Raw genomic sequence first — 15,811 nt, 5'->3', positions numbered from 1 at the left:
GGAGCAACAGCTGGAACATCAGTCTGCCTGCTGCCTCAGTGAGCCACATCTGCTTTCCTGTGCGTCGGGGCCTGCTGGGAGAGGAATCCTAATTACAGGCTGCTGCTGGCAGATAAAGGACAGAGATGTCTGAGGTGCATGGTGAAGCACAGGAAGAGGAAGATGAAGCCACACGAGCCCTCCTTCCATCGAAGTCGTACCGGCAAGCAGGCAGACTGTACCAGGCCTCAGAGGTGCTCACACAGAAATGCTTGATGCTCTTGACACCCTAGAGAGGCAGCTGGCAGCGGGAAACAAGGATCCCCTCATTGTTCTCTTGAGATCCATCTGTATGAGGGAGATAAAGCACAGTCTCTGCCAGAAGGATATTATTAATTCACCAACAAGCGCATTGCATTTGATAGAGGTAATTATTTGAGAAACACATGGAAGAGATAATCTCCGACTTCATCAGCCCCAGCAAATAAATTCAAAGTCTACTAATGAGATCTGTTAACATCTAAAACAGAACATCTGTACGAATTTCCTCCCAGCAATGAGATAATGAATTTGCTTCAGAGCTTCTTAACTGTAAACATGTGTTCAGAGAGCCAGCGGACGATAACATCACCTTTGGTTTTGCTGCATCTCCTGTGGTTAGTATTTTTTTGGACTGGAGAAGGGTGCTGTGTTTGATTTCCCTACTTCGCCTTTGGTGTTTGTATATGTAACACCTCTGTAAATAGACAGAGTCGTGGCATTTGGATCACTCTACAGCACTGATCTTTCATTGCAGCTTGCTGCTCTGTCTTTGTCCTGGGAGCCTGTTGTCTTAGGGACAAAATCCTCCACCTTTTCCCCATTCCACCTTTTTCTTCTTGACCATTTCCATCTCTTTTCCACCCAGTAATTCACAGAACACATCTGTTTCAGGCTCCTGAGTGTATGCACGAATGCCTTTGAACTGCTTATTCAACCACTCCTATTCTTACTGTTTAGGACTCTCACCTCAGTGTTTGGTAATAAATCTCGATGCTAGTATTTTAAATCTTACATCTCTCCGGTATACTGTGTATTACTGTTTTTTTATGTGACTTTGACCTTGAAATCTTTAGCTTGCAGGCTACAAGGACTCTAACCATTTTGGCATGGACTCCCCTGCTGTCCCGCTGTCCAACAGATAAATGTAGAGCTGGCTTTTTCTAGTCTGGGCCGCCTGCCCATTAAGTTCTCCTGTAGGGAAGCAGAGAGATGGAAGTAACTTTTCTTTCTGTCAGACGTGATCAATAAAGCTCCTTCTACTCTCACTCAGAATCCTTTTCTTGTCCCCGCACCTGCAGGTTCACCACGTCCCAAGGTACGCTGGTTCAAGAATGGCCTGGAGATACACCCCGAACAATCAGAGTTTTCTGTGGCGAGGGATGGAGCGCTCGTAATTAGCACAGCATCTGCCAGCCACAGTGGGGACTTCAAGTGTATGGCAACCAACGAGGCAGGCTCTGTGGAGAGAAAGACTCGGCTAAAAGTAAATGGTGAGAATTTAGATATTTTCTCCTAAGGAAAGACATATTTCATAGTGACAACACCAATCACACATTTCTTTCTGTACTATTTTAGTTCCCCCAGAAATCCAAGATGATAACCAGCCACTGAACCTCACTGTCACCTTGAAGCAGCCTCTCACTCTGGGCTGTGACGCCTTTGGGATCCCCTCCCCAACAATCACCTGGACTAAAGATGGTCATCCTGTGAGTCTGTCATTCCAAATTCCCATTTACAGTAATACTGTATATCTAGTTGATATCTAGCCATACAATGCCACCAAGTGGCTATAATTTTAATTACAGTTTGACACCAAGGATGCACTAAACTGATTTCTGTGTGTCCAGGTGAACAGTCCTGGGGTGTATCTGCAGAATGGGAATAGGCTGCTCAGAATCTACAGAGTTCAGTCTGACCACGCTGGACAGTTTGCCTGCACAGCTCAAAACTCAGCCGGAGAGGCCAGGAGAGAATATAACATAGTGGTGCAAGGTGAGCTCACAAAATAGTTTTCAGACTGGTATTTAAGCGATGTAAAAATAGAGTGGGGAGAGAGACAGAGGTAAGAATACCTACCATATTAAGTAGGGAATTAAAAGGGATAATTTTCTTTTCTTTTCATCAGCTGACTTAAAACCTCCTGGACTGGCAGCCTAAAGCTCCCAAAGAACTTTAACTCCTTAATAGTTAAACTGATGCCACTCTCTAATCTAGATGATTTTTCTCTCAACAGTGATGCTCAATTTGAATTTATCATAATCTCATTCAGCATTTCGAGTAATGTCATTAATGTCTTGATGTGACCTCGTCTGTTTATCTGGTGTGTTTACCAGCTCCACCAGTGATTTCAGGAACATCCCGACTGCAGGAGTTAACTGTGGTACTGGGACAGGAGGTGGAGTTTCAGTGCAGAGTTAGCGGACAGCCGCCACCCAGAGTGGAATGGAGTCGCGATGGAGAGTAAGCCTCACTCGAACAGTTTATTGATTTGGCATTCAGCAGCACACACACAGGATGCTCTACCCACAGTATTGATTTGAACTTCCATTCCTTCCTCTCCCCAGGGTTCTGTCCCGTGACGGAGATCCCCACGTCGAGTTTCTGGAAGATGGCCAGGTGTTGAAGGTGAAGTCAGTAAGACTGAGGGACCAGGGGCTTTACCAGTGTCTGGCCAGTAACAACGCAGGAACTCAGATGCGCCAGTTCAGACTCACAGTGCAAGGTCTCTTTGTTTCTTCTGACTGCATCTAAGACACATGTTGTACACTCACAGCCACACTGGCCTGAATTCAGCTCATATGTTGTGTTATTTTCGTTCAACACACAAAATCAAAGAAAAGAAATTCCCAAGTTATCAGCCGATTAAGTTGATTTCCAAAAGTGCTATGGTAGCAGTGTTATTCTAAGGAAGAAATTCCTGAGCACAATATTTAATCCCTGTAGAGACCTAGCCTCTACAGCATGGTGATTGGACTTACACCACACTGCCTGGTCTATGAGCACATGCCCTTTCTGCAGGCCTGTGGGGATTTCTGTGTCGCCTAAAGAGCATGTGTTCTAATTTCCCAAACTATTGAACACTGCATTTCTGTTTTAGAGGGTCTCCCTCACAAAACAGGTCAGTCCCCTGTGGATCTATTAATTGTGTGCAACAGACCAGTAAAAATCTTACTGGCTGTTAAACCTAAATGTGCTGTTGGTGTTTCTCACCAGCTCCACCGACCATCAAGGGCCCCAGTGAGACCTCAGAGGTGTCAGTGGTGCTGGGTTTCCCTACAGTCCTCCCCTGTGATGTTGAAGGCTCACCCACACCCAGCATCACCTGGCTGAAGGACAACCAGCCCATAGTGTCCAGTTCCCAGCTCACATACACCCGAGGTGGGCAGGCCCTGCGACTGGGTTCAGCACGGGGAGACAGCACCGGCTTCTACACCTGCAGGGCCACGAATCCGGCCGGCACTGCCATCAAACACTATTCTCTCAGCGTTCTGGGTAAGAGACATCTACACCACTCACTGATTATAAAGGGGCTGAGACATAACTTTTAATCTTCTTCTTCCTTCTCACAAGTCCCACCACAGATAGAGGGTGACTCTACATCTGTGATGCTTGGTGGTCAGGAGGAGAAAGTACGGATCAACGGGAGTTTAACTCTTTCCTGCCTGGCCAAAGGTTTCCCTGAGCCCAAGGTTAACTGGTTCAAAGATGGACAGGTTGGTGTGTCATCCTAACAGGCTCTGCATCTCTCCAAACCACATATATCTATTTTTAAAGGGATTTTAATGGAGCAAGTTCTACCCTCTGTCAGCCTCTACTGGCAGCTAGTGCAAATTACAACAAGCTCAAAAGAATTTACGTCCTCTTGCAGAAGCCACCTCCACTCTCCAGATTTTGTGCGATGACTAAGCTGGTTAATTATAGCAGACATGTAGAAGAAGAATCCAGTGATTAAATATCATGGCATAAAATAACACTGCGTGGTCCTGTTTGTTTTATGTGCTTGAGCTACAGTGTCAGCCTGGGCACCTTCATATTTTTCTGTTCAGTGTGCGTTTGTGTTTGTCTGCATGTTCTACAGGGAGCAAAAGAAAATGTACAAGGATTAGGTGGATTCATGTAAGATTAGATGTTTTTTTTTACTTTTTGAAGACACAATACAGGCTGAAAACCAATCAATCCCATCACTGATACCTGTACTCATTTTTGAAGTAAGGCAGGAAAATCTTAATGTCTCTTGAAGAAATAAGAGTTTGCTAAGAGCAATATTTCACCTACACATTATCATCTGAGGTATTTTCTCTGTCTTTAGTCGCTGACTGGAAACATCCATGCTGGCATTCAGGAGAGTGGCCATTTCCTCCACATAGAGAACGCCATGCTGTCCCATGAGGGGCAGTACACCTGTGTGGTCACCAACTCTGCAGGAGAGGACAAGAGAGACTTTCACGTCACCATTCAGGGTGTGTTTGGTGAAATCTGTGTATTCATCTTCATTATCAAGGTTGAGGAATTTGTACTTGCAAATGTCATCTTGATTTTCAACTTAAACCTTTTGATTTGCTTTTAAAATGAAAAAATGTGAGTCTTGTGAATTAATAGAAAGTGACCTGATTCAAACATGCCATTGTTTTTCCAGTTCCTCCGGTCTTCCACCGGGTGACTAACAGAGAAGCAGCCTGGGGTCTGGGACACGAGGATGACACGAACAACGAGGACATGGTAGAGAAGCGGGAGGTGGTCCTAGGCCATCCAATCAGCCTGTCCTGCGAGAGTAATGCCATCCCCCCACCAAAGCTCAGCTGGTACAAAGATGGAAGAAAACTCAGCTCTGTAGATGGGGTGGTGCTACTTCCAGGTCAGGGGAAAATCTTTCCTGTGTTAAAAACCTGTGGCTGTTATGAATAACTGAGGCTTCAGATTCATGGATACATCTGCTGCTGTGTGTGTGGGTTTGTCCTCTCAGGTGGACAAGTACTACAGATCACCCGAGTGCGGAAAGAAGACGCTGGAAAGTATACATGTCAGGCTGTCAATGAGGCAGGAGAAGACCACATGCACTTTGAACTGGAGATTCTGGGTAAGCAGTGTACATTTTCTTTGTATTTAAAATGCACGCATGTGGAAATGAAGGTAATTTCTGAAGACGTCTTTCTCCTCCTCAGTCCCTCCTGTGATCATGGGAGCGTCGGAGGAGTTTATGGAGGAAATGGGAGCAGTGGTCAACAGCACCGTGGTCCTCCACTGTGACGTGGCCGGACACCCTGCTCCAGTCATCTCCTGGCTCAGAGATGGACAGCCAGTGCAAACAGACGCCCAGCACCACATCAGCGAGGATGGTACTCAACTCCAGGTAAGTCACTGTTGACTTGAAGACAAATACAAGAGTGTAAACAGATCCAACTGTCACCTCATATGTCATATTGAAGAATGACACTTCAATCCCATCTTTCAGCTCCTCAGCGTCCAGGTTTCTGACATGGCTGGGTATTTGTGTGTAGCTGAGAACAAGGTTGGGACGGTTGAGAAGCTGTTCAGCCTGACAGTGCAAGGTCAGAAAAGTGCTTTACCACTTCTTCTGTGTATGATTTCCCATGAAATCAGAAGGACCAATATACAAAATGTCCTTTTGTTCTTTTATTAAGGATGTTATTAGATGTTCAACTGCTGACTCATGCCCTCTGTGTGTACAATACAACTGTTGTATTGTCTTCCAGTGCCTCCACGAATTATTGGCAGCAAGGAAGAGGAGGTTAGTGTGATCGAGGGCCACATGGTGTCCTTGCTGTGTGACGTCCAAGCGTACCCTCCTCCAGAGATCACCTGGACCAGAGACGGGCAGGTCCACTTGTTCGGCACTGGGATCCACATTTTGCCAGGTCAGCCCTTGGCCACCTGTAAAAATCCAAATAATTCTGTCGGCAGCTTTTCCTTTGTTTGAATCAAATTCTGGCACAGATATTACATTTCATCTAATTTTTTTCATTTTTTATACGTACATCTAGGCGGCCAGATGCTACAGCTGACCCGGGCAAGACTGGAAGATGCAGGGCAGTATGTATGCACAGCCACCAACTTAGCAGGCCAGGACCAGAAGACTATTCTCCTCAGTGTTTATGGTGAGCAAACACATGGTGACCCATCTGCACAAACTGAGCTACATCAGTATACAGATGACCAAATCTCAAAACACTGTCTAAGCAAAAGATCTGTTTACCTCAGGCCAGCTGTGACCAAAGATAGTTCAGGAGTGAGTCATACCAATTGTGAATGAATCAAACTGAGGTCATGCCCTCTTTGTATGTGCAAACCAACAGCCCGGCCCACCCTGAAGCCCCGTCTGGATTCTGAGTCAGACCTGGTTACCCCTCAGGTTGGCTCTTCGGTCACCCTGAGATGCGAAGCCCATGGTGTTCCTGAGCCTGAGGTCACATGGTATAAGAATGGCCTGCAGTTGGCTGCAGGGAATGGACTGAAGATGGATCGTCACCAGCTGGAGATCATAGGAGTTCAGGTCAGGAAAAAATGTTTTATGACGTACGTGTTTGAGGCTGCAAACAAAACAATAAAAAATGGTTCTTTAAGGGGTGGCTTTTGACAGAGGACACACTTGATTTCCAGCTAACATAACAAATGTTTAGAAGAATTAATACAGTTTGTCCTGTTTCCAAAAAATCAAATTTTGTCAAATCAAAAAGACTGAAAATAATGTAACCAACATAGGGTTAGGGTCATGCATAGAGAGATACCAAACCACAGCTTTGGGATATAAGGCCTGCAGTCGTACCTTAGGTGTGGAGAACACTTTGGAGCTGTTACAGCAAGGCTGAACCAATTCTGTGTGCACTGAATGTACACTGCCCTAAAGGAGGGGCAGTGTACATTTATACCCTGGTCTAAGTTAATTTACCTGATTCAGAATGCATGCACCAGCAAGCATAGCAGGAAGGAGCTATGTCCCTTCTTTGCCTGTGCTCAAAGTGCTGCCTCCCTCACCACAGTGACCTTGTGCTCTGGTTCCTAGATGGCAGATGGTGGCACCTACACTTGCAAAGTGTCCAATGTGGCTGGACAGGTGGACAGGGCATTCAGACTGACAGTTCATGGTGAGAATACCTCTGGTTATGTTCTCAAATTTTCTTTAAAGAATTGTCTCCAGAAAGGAGTGGTTTTATTCTACAAATGTATTTTCACAGTTCCACCTGTCCTTGCTGGACCTCTCCGGGAGTCCCTAAACTACACCCTGGGCTCCCATGTGAGCCTTCTATGTGAGGCCACAGGGGTCCCTGTCCCCAGCATCACCTGGCTCAAAGATGGAACCCCTATTGGTAAGAGGAAGGCAATGATAGGGGAAATTGGATTAATATGAACTTGCCATGCGCTACGTCTTGTGTACATGAATGTGTTTGCTGTCCAGAGAGCAGTCTGCAGTGGCAATGGTCCGTTCGAGGGAACCGACTGGAGCTGGGGCCTCTCACTCTGTCTCATGCTGGAACATACACCTGTGTGGCCAAGAACAGTGAAGGCCAAACACAGAAAGACTACACACTCTCAGTGCAGGGTAAAGACTTGTCTGCAATTTGAGCAAAATGAAATACACTTATCCATGAAAATTGCATGTATCATTTAGGGAAGCATTTAAGAATAATCCTTGTCCTACTCAGTATCGCCCACCATCCTGGACTCTGACCACCCGTCTGATGTGAGTGCACCCATGGGGGAGGAGCTGACCCTGGAGTGCAGAGCAACTGGAATCCCCACACCCCGACTCAGCTGGCTGAAAGACGGAGTGACTTTAGAGGGATCAGGCACCCGTCACATTGCGTACGTCATTCACAGTTACTGCCAGCACACTAAACGGTGTGAATTACGAGTAATGTTTGTCTACAGCACCTTTTGCTTATTCAAAGTGGTTTAATTTGTTTTATAAGCAGTATAAGAATCAATCAAGATCGTTCCCTAAAGGTTTGGGAAATTACAATATTAATGATCATTGTCAAAGATAATGTGCATGACAGAGGGTTGTGTGGACAGACAAATGGAGTAGTTTATAGTCTCTTGCCTAATTTCATCATCATGGGGAACAGTAAGAGCAGCTGTTTTACAGCTGTTGAGCAGCTTATATGGTCATTATAAGTGCATCAGCCAGAGAAAATGTCTTTGTGTGTGTGTGTTGTGTGTGTGTGTGTGTGTGTGTGTGTGTGTGTGTGTGTGTGTGTGTGTGTGAGACTGTGAGAAAATCGTGGGACGACGATGATAACAATGATGGGAAAGTAATTCAGACTTTCAGAGGTGGGGTGGAAAAATGATTGATGCTAGTTGAGACAAGAAAAAAAGTAATACATAGTGTTAATGTGAAAACATAACATGTCTTTATAACCTGGCAGCGTGACCCCTGATGGCAGCACGTTAACATTACTGAGGCTGAGTCCTGAGGATTCTGGGATGTACACCTGTCTGGCTGTCAGCCCGGCTGGACAGGAGAGCAAAATCTACACCCTCTTTGTACTAGGTCAGTTTGAACAGTTTATTTGTGCATCTGTATTAGTGCTCAACATTCTGAGTGACTTACCTTAATTCAATTAAATTTATTCATTTTTGACTTGTCACAGTCCCACCATCCATCTCTGGTGAGACCACTGTCCCCAGGGAGGTGCAGGTCACACAGGACAGCGCTGTGACTCTGGAGTGTCAGGCAGCAGGAAACCCTCCACCTCAGATCAGCTGGCTGAAGAATGGACGTCCCCTGCTGCTCTCCCCCCGTGCGCGCCTCCTCTCTGGCGACTCTGTGCTGAGGTCAGTTTAGATGGACAAAGCTGAATACAAACATGGTTATTTTGTAAAGAGATTACATGTTTATGGGTGAGGTAATGCCAAATGTCTCCTTTCTTTATGAAAAAGGATTTCTCCTGTGCAGCTGTCTGATTCTGGGGTTTACACATGTGTGGCACGCAGTCGAGCTGGTCTCGCAGAGCTCAGCTATGATGTCCAGGTCCAAGGTACAGTCATAACATACCACCTACTGATTTTCCCTAGAGCTGATACTGTGTGTAGTATTTTGGATATGAGGGTTTTATACAGATGTGCGCGTGTTTGTATGGTCCACAGTGCCCCCAGGTGTGGACCATGTTGAACCAGTGGAGCCAGTAACAGTAGTCCAGGGATCCTTGGTAACGTTAACCTGTGAGGCACGTGGTGTCCCCCCTCCCACACTAACATGGATGAAGGACAGCCAGCCGCTATCCCTCCACCGCAACCTGCTGCTTGATGGACAGGAGACACGGCTGCAGCTGCCTGACGTGGCTCCTTCAGATGCAGGCCTCTACAGCTGTGTGGCCAGCAACCAGGCTGGAAGCAGCACAAAGAGCTTTAACCTCACCGTGCTTGGTAATCCCAAAAAGATCTATATTTAATAGATGTCTTTGTTCTAAGTCATAGTGTAAACAACTGATCCAAAACATTCTGCTTTCTAATCCAGAGCCTCCAAAGATATCCAGCTCCAGTACTCCAGCAGAGCTGACCATAGCAGTGGACAGTCCACTGGAGCTGGAGTGCTCTGCTGTAGGAGTCCCACCTCCCACCATCAGCTGGCTCAAAGATGGCCGCCCCTTAGAAGGGACTGACATTGTTCAGCAGGATGGACAATTTGTCAGGATCAGCAAAGTTCAGGTAAATTACAAACTGACAATATCTGATAAAGTTAAAGCTACAGTGGGTAAGACGGTAGCTGTGAGCACATGCACTATTTAGCATGAGTGATAATGGTGTAACTTTCTGCTTTGAAGATAAAAATGACATCCAAGGAGAATGCAGTATGCTGTGATTTAACAAAATCCAACTAATTCAAAGGAAAAAATGTGTAAATGTGTATAGAAATAGTATTATTATCTGTATACCCAAAATTTAGATGGTCAAACAAATGAAACACAGAAGATTTAACAGCATCAGTCCAGACAAATACAGCATTGTCATGCAAGACCCACTCAAACTGATTAATGCTGTCTCTTTAAAGGTCGAGGATGCAGGTCTGTACACCTGCTTGGCCAGCAGCCTAGCTGGAGAGGATGGAAAAAACCACTGGGTCCGAGTCCAAGGTGACAGAAGCTTTTCTTGTGTGTTGTTGTTTTACACAGAAGAAACAGATCACGCCAACCCCAGTGATTCATAATACATTGTGCAGCATCCTTATCCCACTTCACCATTTGTTCTACATATTTGTTCAAGCTAGAATAAAATGCTTCTATAAATATGATTATATGCAATGCTGTTGAGACCTATTAATCTGCTGGGTTTAATGCTCCATGTAAAATTCCCAAATTCATGATGTTATCCTCTTTTGCATTATTGTGACATATCCAGCTCAGCTGACTCATAAAACTGTGTGAACTGTGTGACGAAACACATTTTTACAGCACGACCCTCTTTTAAAATTTTGTGCACTGTGTGAAAAGCTAAGCATGTGCTTAGTCACAACAAATGTGTGTGTGTGTGTCAGCTCTGGAAAGCTTCACCACCATAATCAGTGGTTGTGTTTCAGTCCCTCCGACCCTCCTTGGCTCTGGTGATGTGAGGACATTGACAGTGCCAGTTAATGGACATCTGACCTTGGAGTGCTTGGCTGACAGTGACCCCCCTCCCAATATAGAGTGGTACAAGGATGAGGCTAAACTACAGGTACACAGTTGTGAAAAAAAAAAACAGGTACTGAACTAAAAGCTGTCTCATCTGACTCACACAGTTTCTCTGCTTTCCGATCCTCCTCTTGTTGTATCAGCTGGGCGGTCGTATCCAGCGGCTGGCAGGGGGTCAGTACCTGGAGATACAGGAAGTCAGGCCTGAGGACAGCGGCCAGTACAGCTGTGCGGTCACCAACATGGCTGGAAGCACCAGTCTCTTTTTCACAGTGGAGATTCTCTGTAAGTCTATCAATCAGTAATCAGTTTGAAATAGTTTTACGTGCTAAACTCAGGTAAAAACTACATGGATATGTCACTTTTTTCTTCTCTAGTACCACCAGTAATAAAGGAGAGCAGTTCAGTGGTGACCACACATGTGGGCCAGGATGCAGTTTTACCTTGTGAAGTTGAAGGTGACTCTTCGCCTACGGTCATGTGGAGAAAAGATGGCTTCCCTGTGTCTCAGGATAACAAGAAGTAGGTCCTAAGATAACAATTGGGCAACCTTCCATCTGTATTACCATACTTAATACTAGATTGAATCTATCAAACACAGATAGAGCTACACACTTTGGCGAGTCTATCTATTCATTCATCTTTTAATTGTGTATTTGTTTCAGGTACACGTTATCAGAGGGTTCTCTGCATATACATGGGGTTCAGTTGAGTGATGCTGGTCACTACTACTGCACTGTGTCCAACCAGGCGGGCTCAGCTCACCGGGGAACAGAGCTACGCGTGTTTGGTAAATATAGCAAATGACAATAGTTAAGTTTGTTATGTCTATGTCATGTTTTCTCTGTAATTTTACAGTATACAGAACAGGCAGAGTGATGGCAGTTCTGTCTCTATTTTGATTTGAGAACAATTTATTATGTTTAAACATGGAGATACAATGACTGTGGCTGAAGCTGTCCTGTCTCTTATTAGTGGGTCCTTCAATCAGTCCGGGTCCATTCAATGTAACGGTAACCACAGGGATTAGAGCTGTGCTGAGCTGTGAGTCTACAGGTATACCCCCGCCTAAAGTGTCCTGGAAGAGGAATGGCACTCCACTTGACATCAGTCAGCTGCCTGGAACATACAGGTAAGGGCTGGACTCCTTTTGAATACACAACATGTCTGAATCACAGCTGAGCGCAGCTGTAAACACGTAAAAACTTTTGCTTCTTTGTCCAGGGTACTGTCCTCTGGGTCCCTCGTTCTTTTGTCCCCGTCCAGTGAGGATGAAGGTTACTTTGAGTGCACTGCTGTCAATGATGTGGGAGAGGAGCGCAGGGTCATTGAGGTCATTGTACAAGGTATTGATTTTGATTTTTGTACATTAAGCAGCCTGTAGAAAGGCATTTCAGATGGTTGAACTGATACATTGTCTGCTTTCTCTTTTAGTCCCACCCTCTATTGAAGACGATGCCACGTCAGTTACGGCTGTGAAAATGTCTCCTGTGGTCTTGCCTTGTCACGTACAAGGACGTCCTCAGCCCACCATCACCTGGACGAAGGGTGGCGCCAAACTGGGCTCCAGAGGAGGAAGTTATCGTGTCCTTCCCACAGGTAAGACAACCTGTCCAAGGAGCAGTAGTGATTTTATGGCTCTTTATATTATTATACATGATGGTCTAATGGAATAATAATGCAACAGGGCAAGGATGATCGTTTAACTATGTATCTCTGTACTCATTTTCTATGCAGGAATGTTGGAGATAACTGCTGCTGTGCCAAGTCATGCTGGCAGATACACATGCTCTGCCCGTAACCCAGCTGGAGTGACTCATAAACACATCTCTCTCACAGTGCAAGGTGAGCTCTCAGAGACTGGCTGCAGGTCACTGCAAATGTTATGTGTTAGGATGCCTATGATAAAACATATGAACCCATATGGCAATGTGTTTGCTCTTCCACACACTTAGAGCCTCCAGAGATCAGGCCAATGGCAGAGGAAGTACAGGTGGTGTTGCATCATGGGACCGTTCTACCATGTGAGGTTCAAGGCTTCCCCAGACCATCCATCACCTGGCAAAGAGAGGGAGTTCCCATCGCAGCAGGTAGGGATATATAAAATATTAGAACAACTTTGAACTCTCACGGTGAATACTGCATCAAATGAATTAGTGTAGACACATCCAGACTCATGTGAGTGTGACTTTATATTTAATCACAGGTCACAGACTGGCTGTGCTCTCAAATGGAGCCCTGAAGTTCTCTCGTGTCACGCTTGGCGATGCGGGGACCTACCAGTGCCTGGCAAAGAATGAAGCTGGTGTAGCTGTGGGCAGGACCAAACTAGTCCTTCAAGGTAAATTTTGATCTGAAAGATGGGAAGAAAGTGGTTGTTTCTCCATGTTTATTTCTCATAGCGAAATTGTATGTCACAGTGGCATATGCTAAGAAACAAATCCCCCAATTCAATGGCGTATTGCAGCAGGTCCCCAAGTCCCCAGAAGCCGTTTTTGACATTTATGAATAAATGAATAACTGCTCCCCCCATGTTCCTGCAGTTCCACCGGTGCTGAGCGTGCCTCGTGTGGACTACACTGCAGTGCTAGGCCAGTCAGTCAGTCTGGAGTGTGTAGCTGATGGGCAGCCTCAACCTGAAGTTACCTGGCACAAAGACAGGAGGCCTGTGGTTGACGGCGCTCATATACGTATCTTTGCCAATGGAACTTTGGCAATAGCTTCAACCCAGCGCAGTGACGCAGGCTTTTACACATGTACTGCCAAAAACCTCGCCGGCAGAGCCAGCCAGGACATGAGGCTGGTTATTCAAGGTGAGTTAAGGCTCTTTGATTCTTTATGAAACATGTTTAAAAGTTATTTGGATAAACTAATGATGTTATTGCATTTCAGTCCCGCCCATGATTCCTCCTGCGCAGACAGAACTGTCAGTCATTCAGGGATTTCAGGCGCTGCTGCCATGTGCTGCTCAGGGGTCGCCTGAACCCAGGGTGTCATGGGAGAAGGATGGCGCCATTGTGGTCAACCTTCCTGGCAAATTCACTGTCCTTCGATCAGGAGAGCTGATAATTGAGAGAGCGGAGGTACATATTCTCCATGTTTTTCACTGCATTATAAACTACATCTCTGTACAAATCAGGGTAAAACAACCTGTACCTATTGCTTTCATCAAACAGCCAGGGGATGCTGGTGTGTTCACATGTGTGGCCACCAACGCAGCAGGCTCTGTGAGACAAGACATTCGCCTGTCCATCAACATGAGGCCTGCCTTCAAGGAGCTGCCCGGTGATGTCACCTTGAACAAAGGACAGAGTCTGGCCTTGTCCTGCCATGCTCAGGGAACCCCTTCTCCTGTCATCTCTTGGACTGTCAACAACAGTCCCTATGCAGGTATTGTTTTTCATACTCATACAGCTGGGTTGTGACGCTTAATCTAATTCAGTACTCTGTGGTAAAATTGTACTATTTTCGATGCATTCAAATGTCACAATGAGCCACATTATGCTCACATCCATCTGACAGTACTAATTTAAAACGTTCCAGGTGCCACTGTAGATGAAGCTGGCAGGAGCTCCATCATCATCGAGAATGTGACTACGAGCGATGCTGGGACTTACGTGTGCATAGCAGAAAACAGCGTAGGCTCCATCCGAGCTCTCTCCTTTGTCCGCATTAGAGGTGAGCTTTTTTGTCAAGGATTAGTCAGGCCTACTCACTTGACTTTCAACAGATGTTGGTATTATTTAATATACTGTATGTCAGGCCATAAATATATGCTGCGTGTCTGCAGAACCTCCAGTGTTGAAGGGTGAAGCCCACATGTCACAGACTGTCGTCCAGGGTGGCTCGGCTATGCTCGATTGTCCAGTCAAAGGAGACCCCAGCCCTGTCCTCCGCTGGCTCCGGGACGGAAAACCCTTGCTCCGCTCCCTCCGAATGCAAGCTCTTCATAACGGATCCTTGGTCATTTACAGCATCACTGTAAATACAAAGTTTACTTTGCTCCTTTCCTTTCTGCATTTTACAGCTGACCTCTTTAGACAAGTTTTGTTAAACAAAGTCACTGAAGTTTGAATGATTAAGCTGCCCTGAGCACACTACTTACATCAATAAACGTTTCACGTCTTGGAGAACAATGGGGCAGTGTTCATCCTATCCAGGCTTCATCTGCAGTCCCCTTGGGAGGAGGAACAGTGTGTGACTGTCCTGCAGCGTCCTGCTTCCACCTAAATCAGATTCAGTTCAGTCAGAGAGGCTAACAGCATTAGCAACAGAGGGAGGAGATGCACAGAAAGCTGGATGTTCCCAGACTCTGCCCCTCTTTCCTTAGCCTGTAACCTTGTTAGGTCTCTAACTGCTGCTGTAATTGCACAGCCTGCAGCTGAGACTTTCTCACAGACAGATGACTGCCCTTCCAACAGAGCACTCTAATGTGAAATTTCCTCTCCCTGGTCCAATAATATCTATTATGACAAACAATTCAATGGAATCAAGTCTCAACTGGCCTGGTGAAAATGCCAGTTTTTTTTTGCTATATTGTCAACTTCCCTTTACCATAAAACTATAGGTGATCTAAGACAGTTTTATCCTGAAGGTTTGTGGCTCTGTGAGAGGATAATTGTTCCTCAGAGCGCCAATTAAGCCAAACTCTCCTCCTTTACTCTTCTGATCTACAGGCTGCAGATGAAGGGGAGTATCAGTGTGTGGCTGAGAGTGAAGCTGGAACAGCTGAGAGGACCATTACTCTCAAGGTTCAGAGTGAGTTCTGTGCTTTTAATTACAAACACTGTAACGGGACATGAAATGAATTAAAAAAAATACACACACACAAGCCACAGAGTGAGGTCTTCACCTTCTAAGTGTTATTACTCTACTGTCTTCTCCTCTTCTCTTACACAGTCAATGGAGGCTATTCTAACTGGCAGGAGTGGAGTCCATGTAGTGCCACTTGTGGACAAGGCTTCCAAGAACGAACTAGATTATGCAACAACCCAGAACCAGCAAATGGTGGCCGTTCATGCAGCGGGCCCAGTATTGATTCCAGGAAATGTCATGCTGGTCTCTGTCCAGGTGCTAATTCATTTCTGTTTAGTTTACTTCACTTTATTAAAAGAGATGTGCTATTTATTACACATGTATCACTCAAAATCAAAAATCAGAGA

At 45.6% G+C, this 15,811-nt stretch overlaps 1 protein-coding gene across 1 annotated transcript in view; it reads left to right on the top strand.

Annotated features, from left to right (window-relative positions):
• Window positions 1-15,811, top strand: part of hmcn2 (hemicentin 2) — a 42,886-nt gene that overhangs the window by 21,381 nt on the left and 5,694 nt on the right. Inside the window, exons 26-67 of the mRNA XM_041042002.1 lie at window positions 1,320-1,511; window positions 1,597-1,727; window positions 1,869-2,013; window positions 2,355-2,481; window positions 2,586-2,743; window positions 3,235-3,513; window positions 3,592-3,734; window positions 4,331-4,481; window positions 4,658-4,876; window positions 4,985-5,098; window positions 5,184-5,371; window positions 5,474-5,570; window positions 5,736-5,897; window positions 6,024-6,137; window positions 6,336-6,532; window positions 7,043-7,124; window positions 7,215-7,346; window positions 7,436-7,579; window positions 7,683-7,842; window positions 8,406-8,530; window positions 8,631-8,814; window positions 8,920-9,017; window positions 9,127-9,405; window positions 9,497-9,687; window positions 10,031-10,112; window positions 10,556-10,692; window positions 10,793-10,934; window positions 11,027-11,171; window positions 11,315-11,439; window positions 11,625-11,781; window positions 11,874-11,995; window positions 12,084-12,248; window positions 12,387-12,494; window positions 12,605-12,739; window positions 12,856-12,990; window positions 13,193-13,462; window positions 13,542-13,732; window positions 13,826-14,039; window positions 14,193-14,327; window positions 14,440-14,630; window positions 15,326-15,407; window positions 15,549-15,719. Coding sequence (XP_040897936.1) covers window positions 1,320-1,511; window positions 1,597-1,727; window positions 1,869-2,013; window positions 2,355-2,481; window positions 2,586-2,743; window positions 3,235-3,513; window positions 3,592-3,734; window positions 4,331-4,481; window positions 4,658-4,876; window positions 4,985-5,098; window positions 5,184-5,371; window positions 5,474-5,570; window positions 5,736-5,897; window positions 6,024-6,137; window positions 6,336-6,532; window positions 7,043-7,124; window positions 7,215-7,346; window positions 7,436-7,579; window positions 7,683-7,842; window positions 8,406-8,530; window positions 8,631-8,814; window positions 8,920-9,017; window positions 9,127-9,405; window positions 9,497-9,687; window positions 10,031-10,112; window positions 10,556-10,692; window positions 10,793-10,934; window positions 11,027-11,171; window positions 11,315-11,439; window positions 11,625-11,781; window positions 11,874-11,995; window positions 12,084-12,248; window positions 12,387-12,494; window positions 12,605-12,739; window positions 12,856-12,990; window positions 13,193-13,462; window positions 13,542-13,732; window positions 13,826-14,039; window positions 14,193-14,327; window positions 14,440-14,630; window positions 15,326-15,407; window positions 15,549-15,719 — 6,519 coding nt within the window. The remainder of the gene's footprint in view (window positions 1-1,319; window positions 1,512-1,596; window positions 1,728-1,868; window positions 2,014-2,354; window positions 2,482-2,585; window positions 2,744-3,234; window positions 3,514-3,591; window positions 3,735-4,330; window positions 4,482-4,657; window positions 4,877-4,984; window positions 5,099-5,183; window positions 5,372-5,473; window positions 5,571-5,735; window positions 5,898-6,023; window positions 6,138-6,335; window positions 6,533-7,042; window positions 7,125-7,214; window positions 7,347-7,435; window positions 7,580-7,682; window positions 7,843-8,405; window positions 8,531-8,630; window positions 8,815-8,919; window positions 9,018-9,126; window positions 9,406-9,496; window positions 9,688-10,030; window positions 10,113-10,555; window positions 10,693-10,792; window positions 10,935-11,026; window positions 11,172-11,314; window positions 11,440-11,624; window positions 11,782-11,873; window positions 11,996-12,083; window positions 12,249-12,386; window positions 12,495-12,604; window positions 12,740-12,855; window positions 12,991-13,192; window positions 13,463-13,541; window positions 13,733-13,825; window positions 14,040-14,192; window positions 14,328-14,439; window positions 14,631-15,325; window positions 15,408-15,548; window positions 15,720-15,811) is intronic.

This window comes from Toxotes jaculatrix, chromosome 7 (genome assembly GCF_017976425.1).
Source record: "Toxotes jaculatrix isolate fToxJac2 chromosome 7, fToxJac2.pri, whole genome shotgun sequence".
NCBI classification, from domain to species: domain Eukaryota; kingdom Metazoa; phylum Chordata; class Actinopteri; family Toxotidae; genus Toxotes; species Toxotes jaculatrix.
The sequence above is the reverse complement of the archived record's forward strand: the minus strand, read 5'-3'. Positions and strand labels throughout refer to the sequence as shown.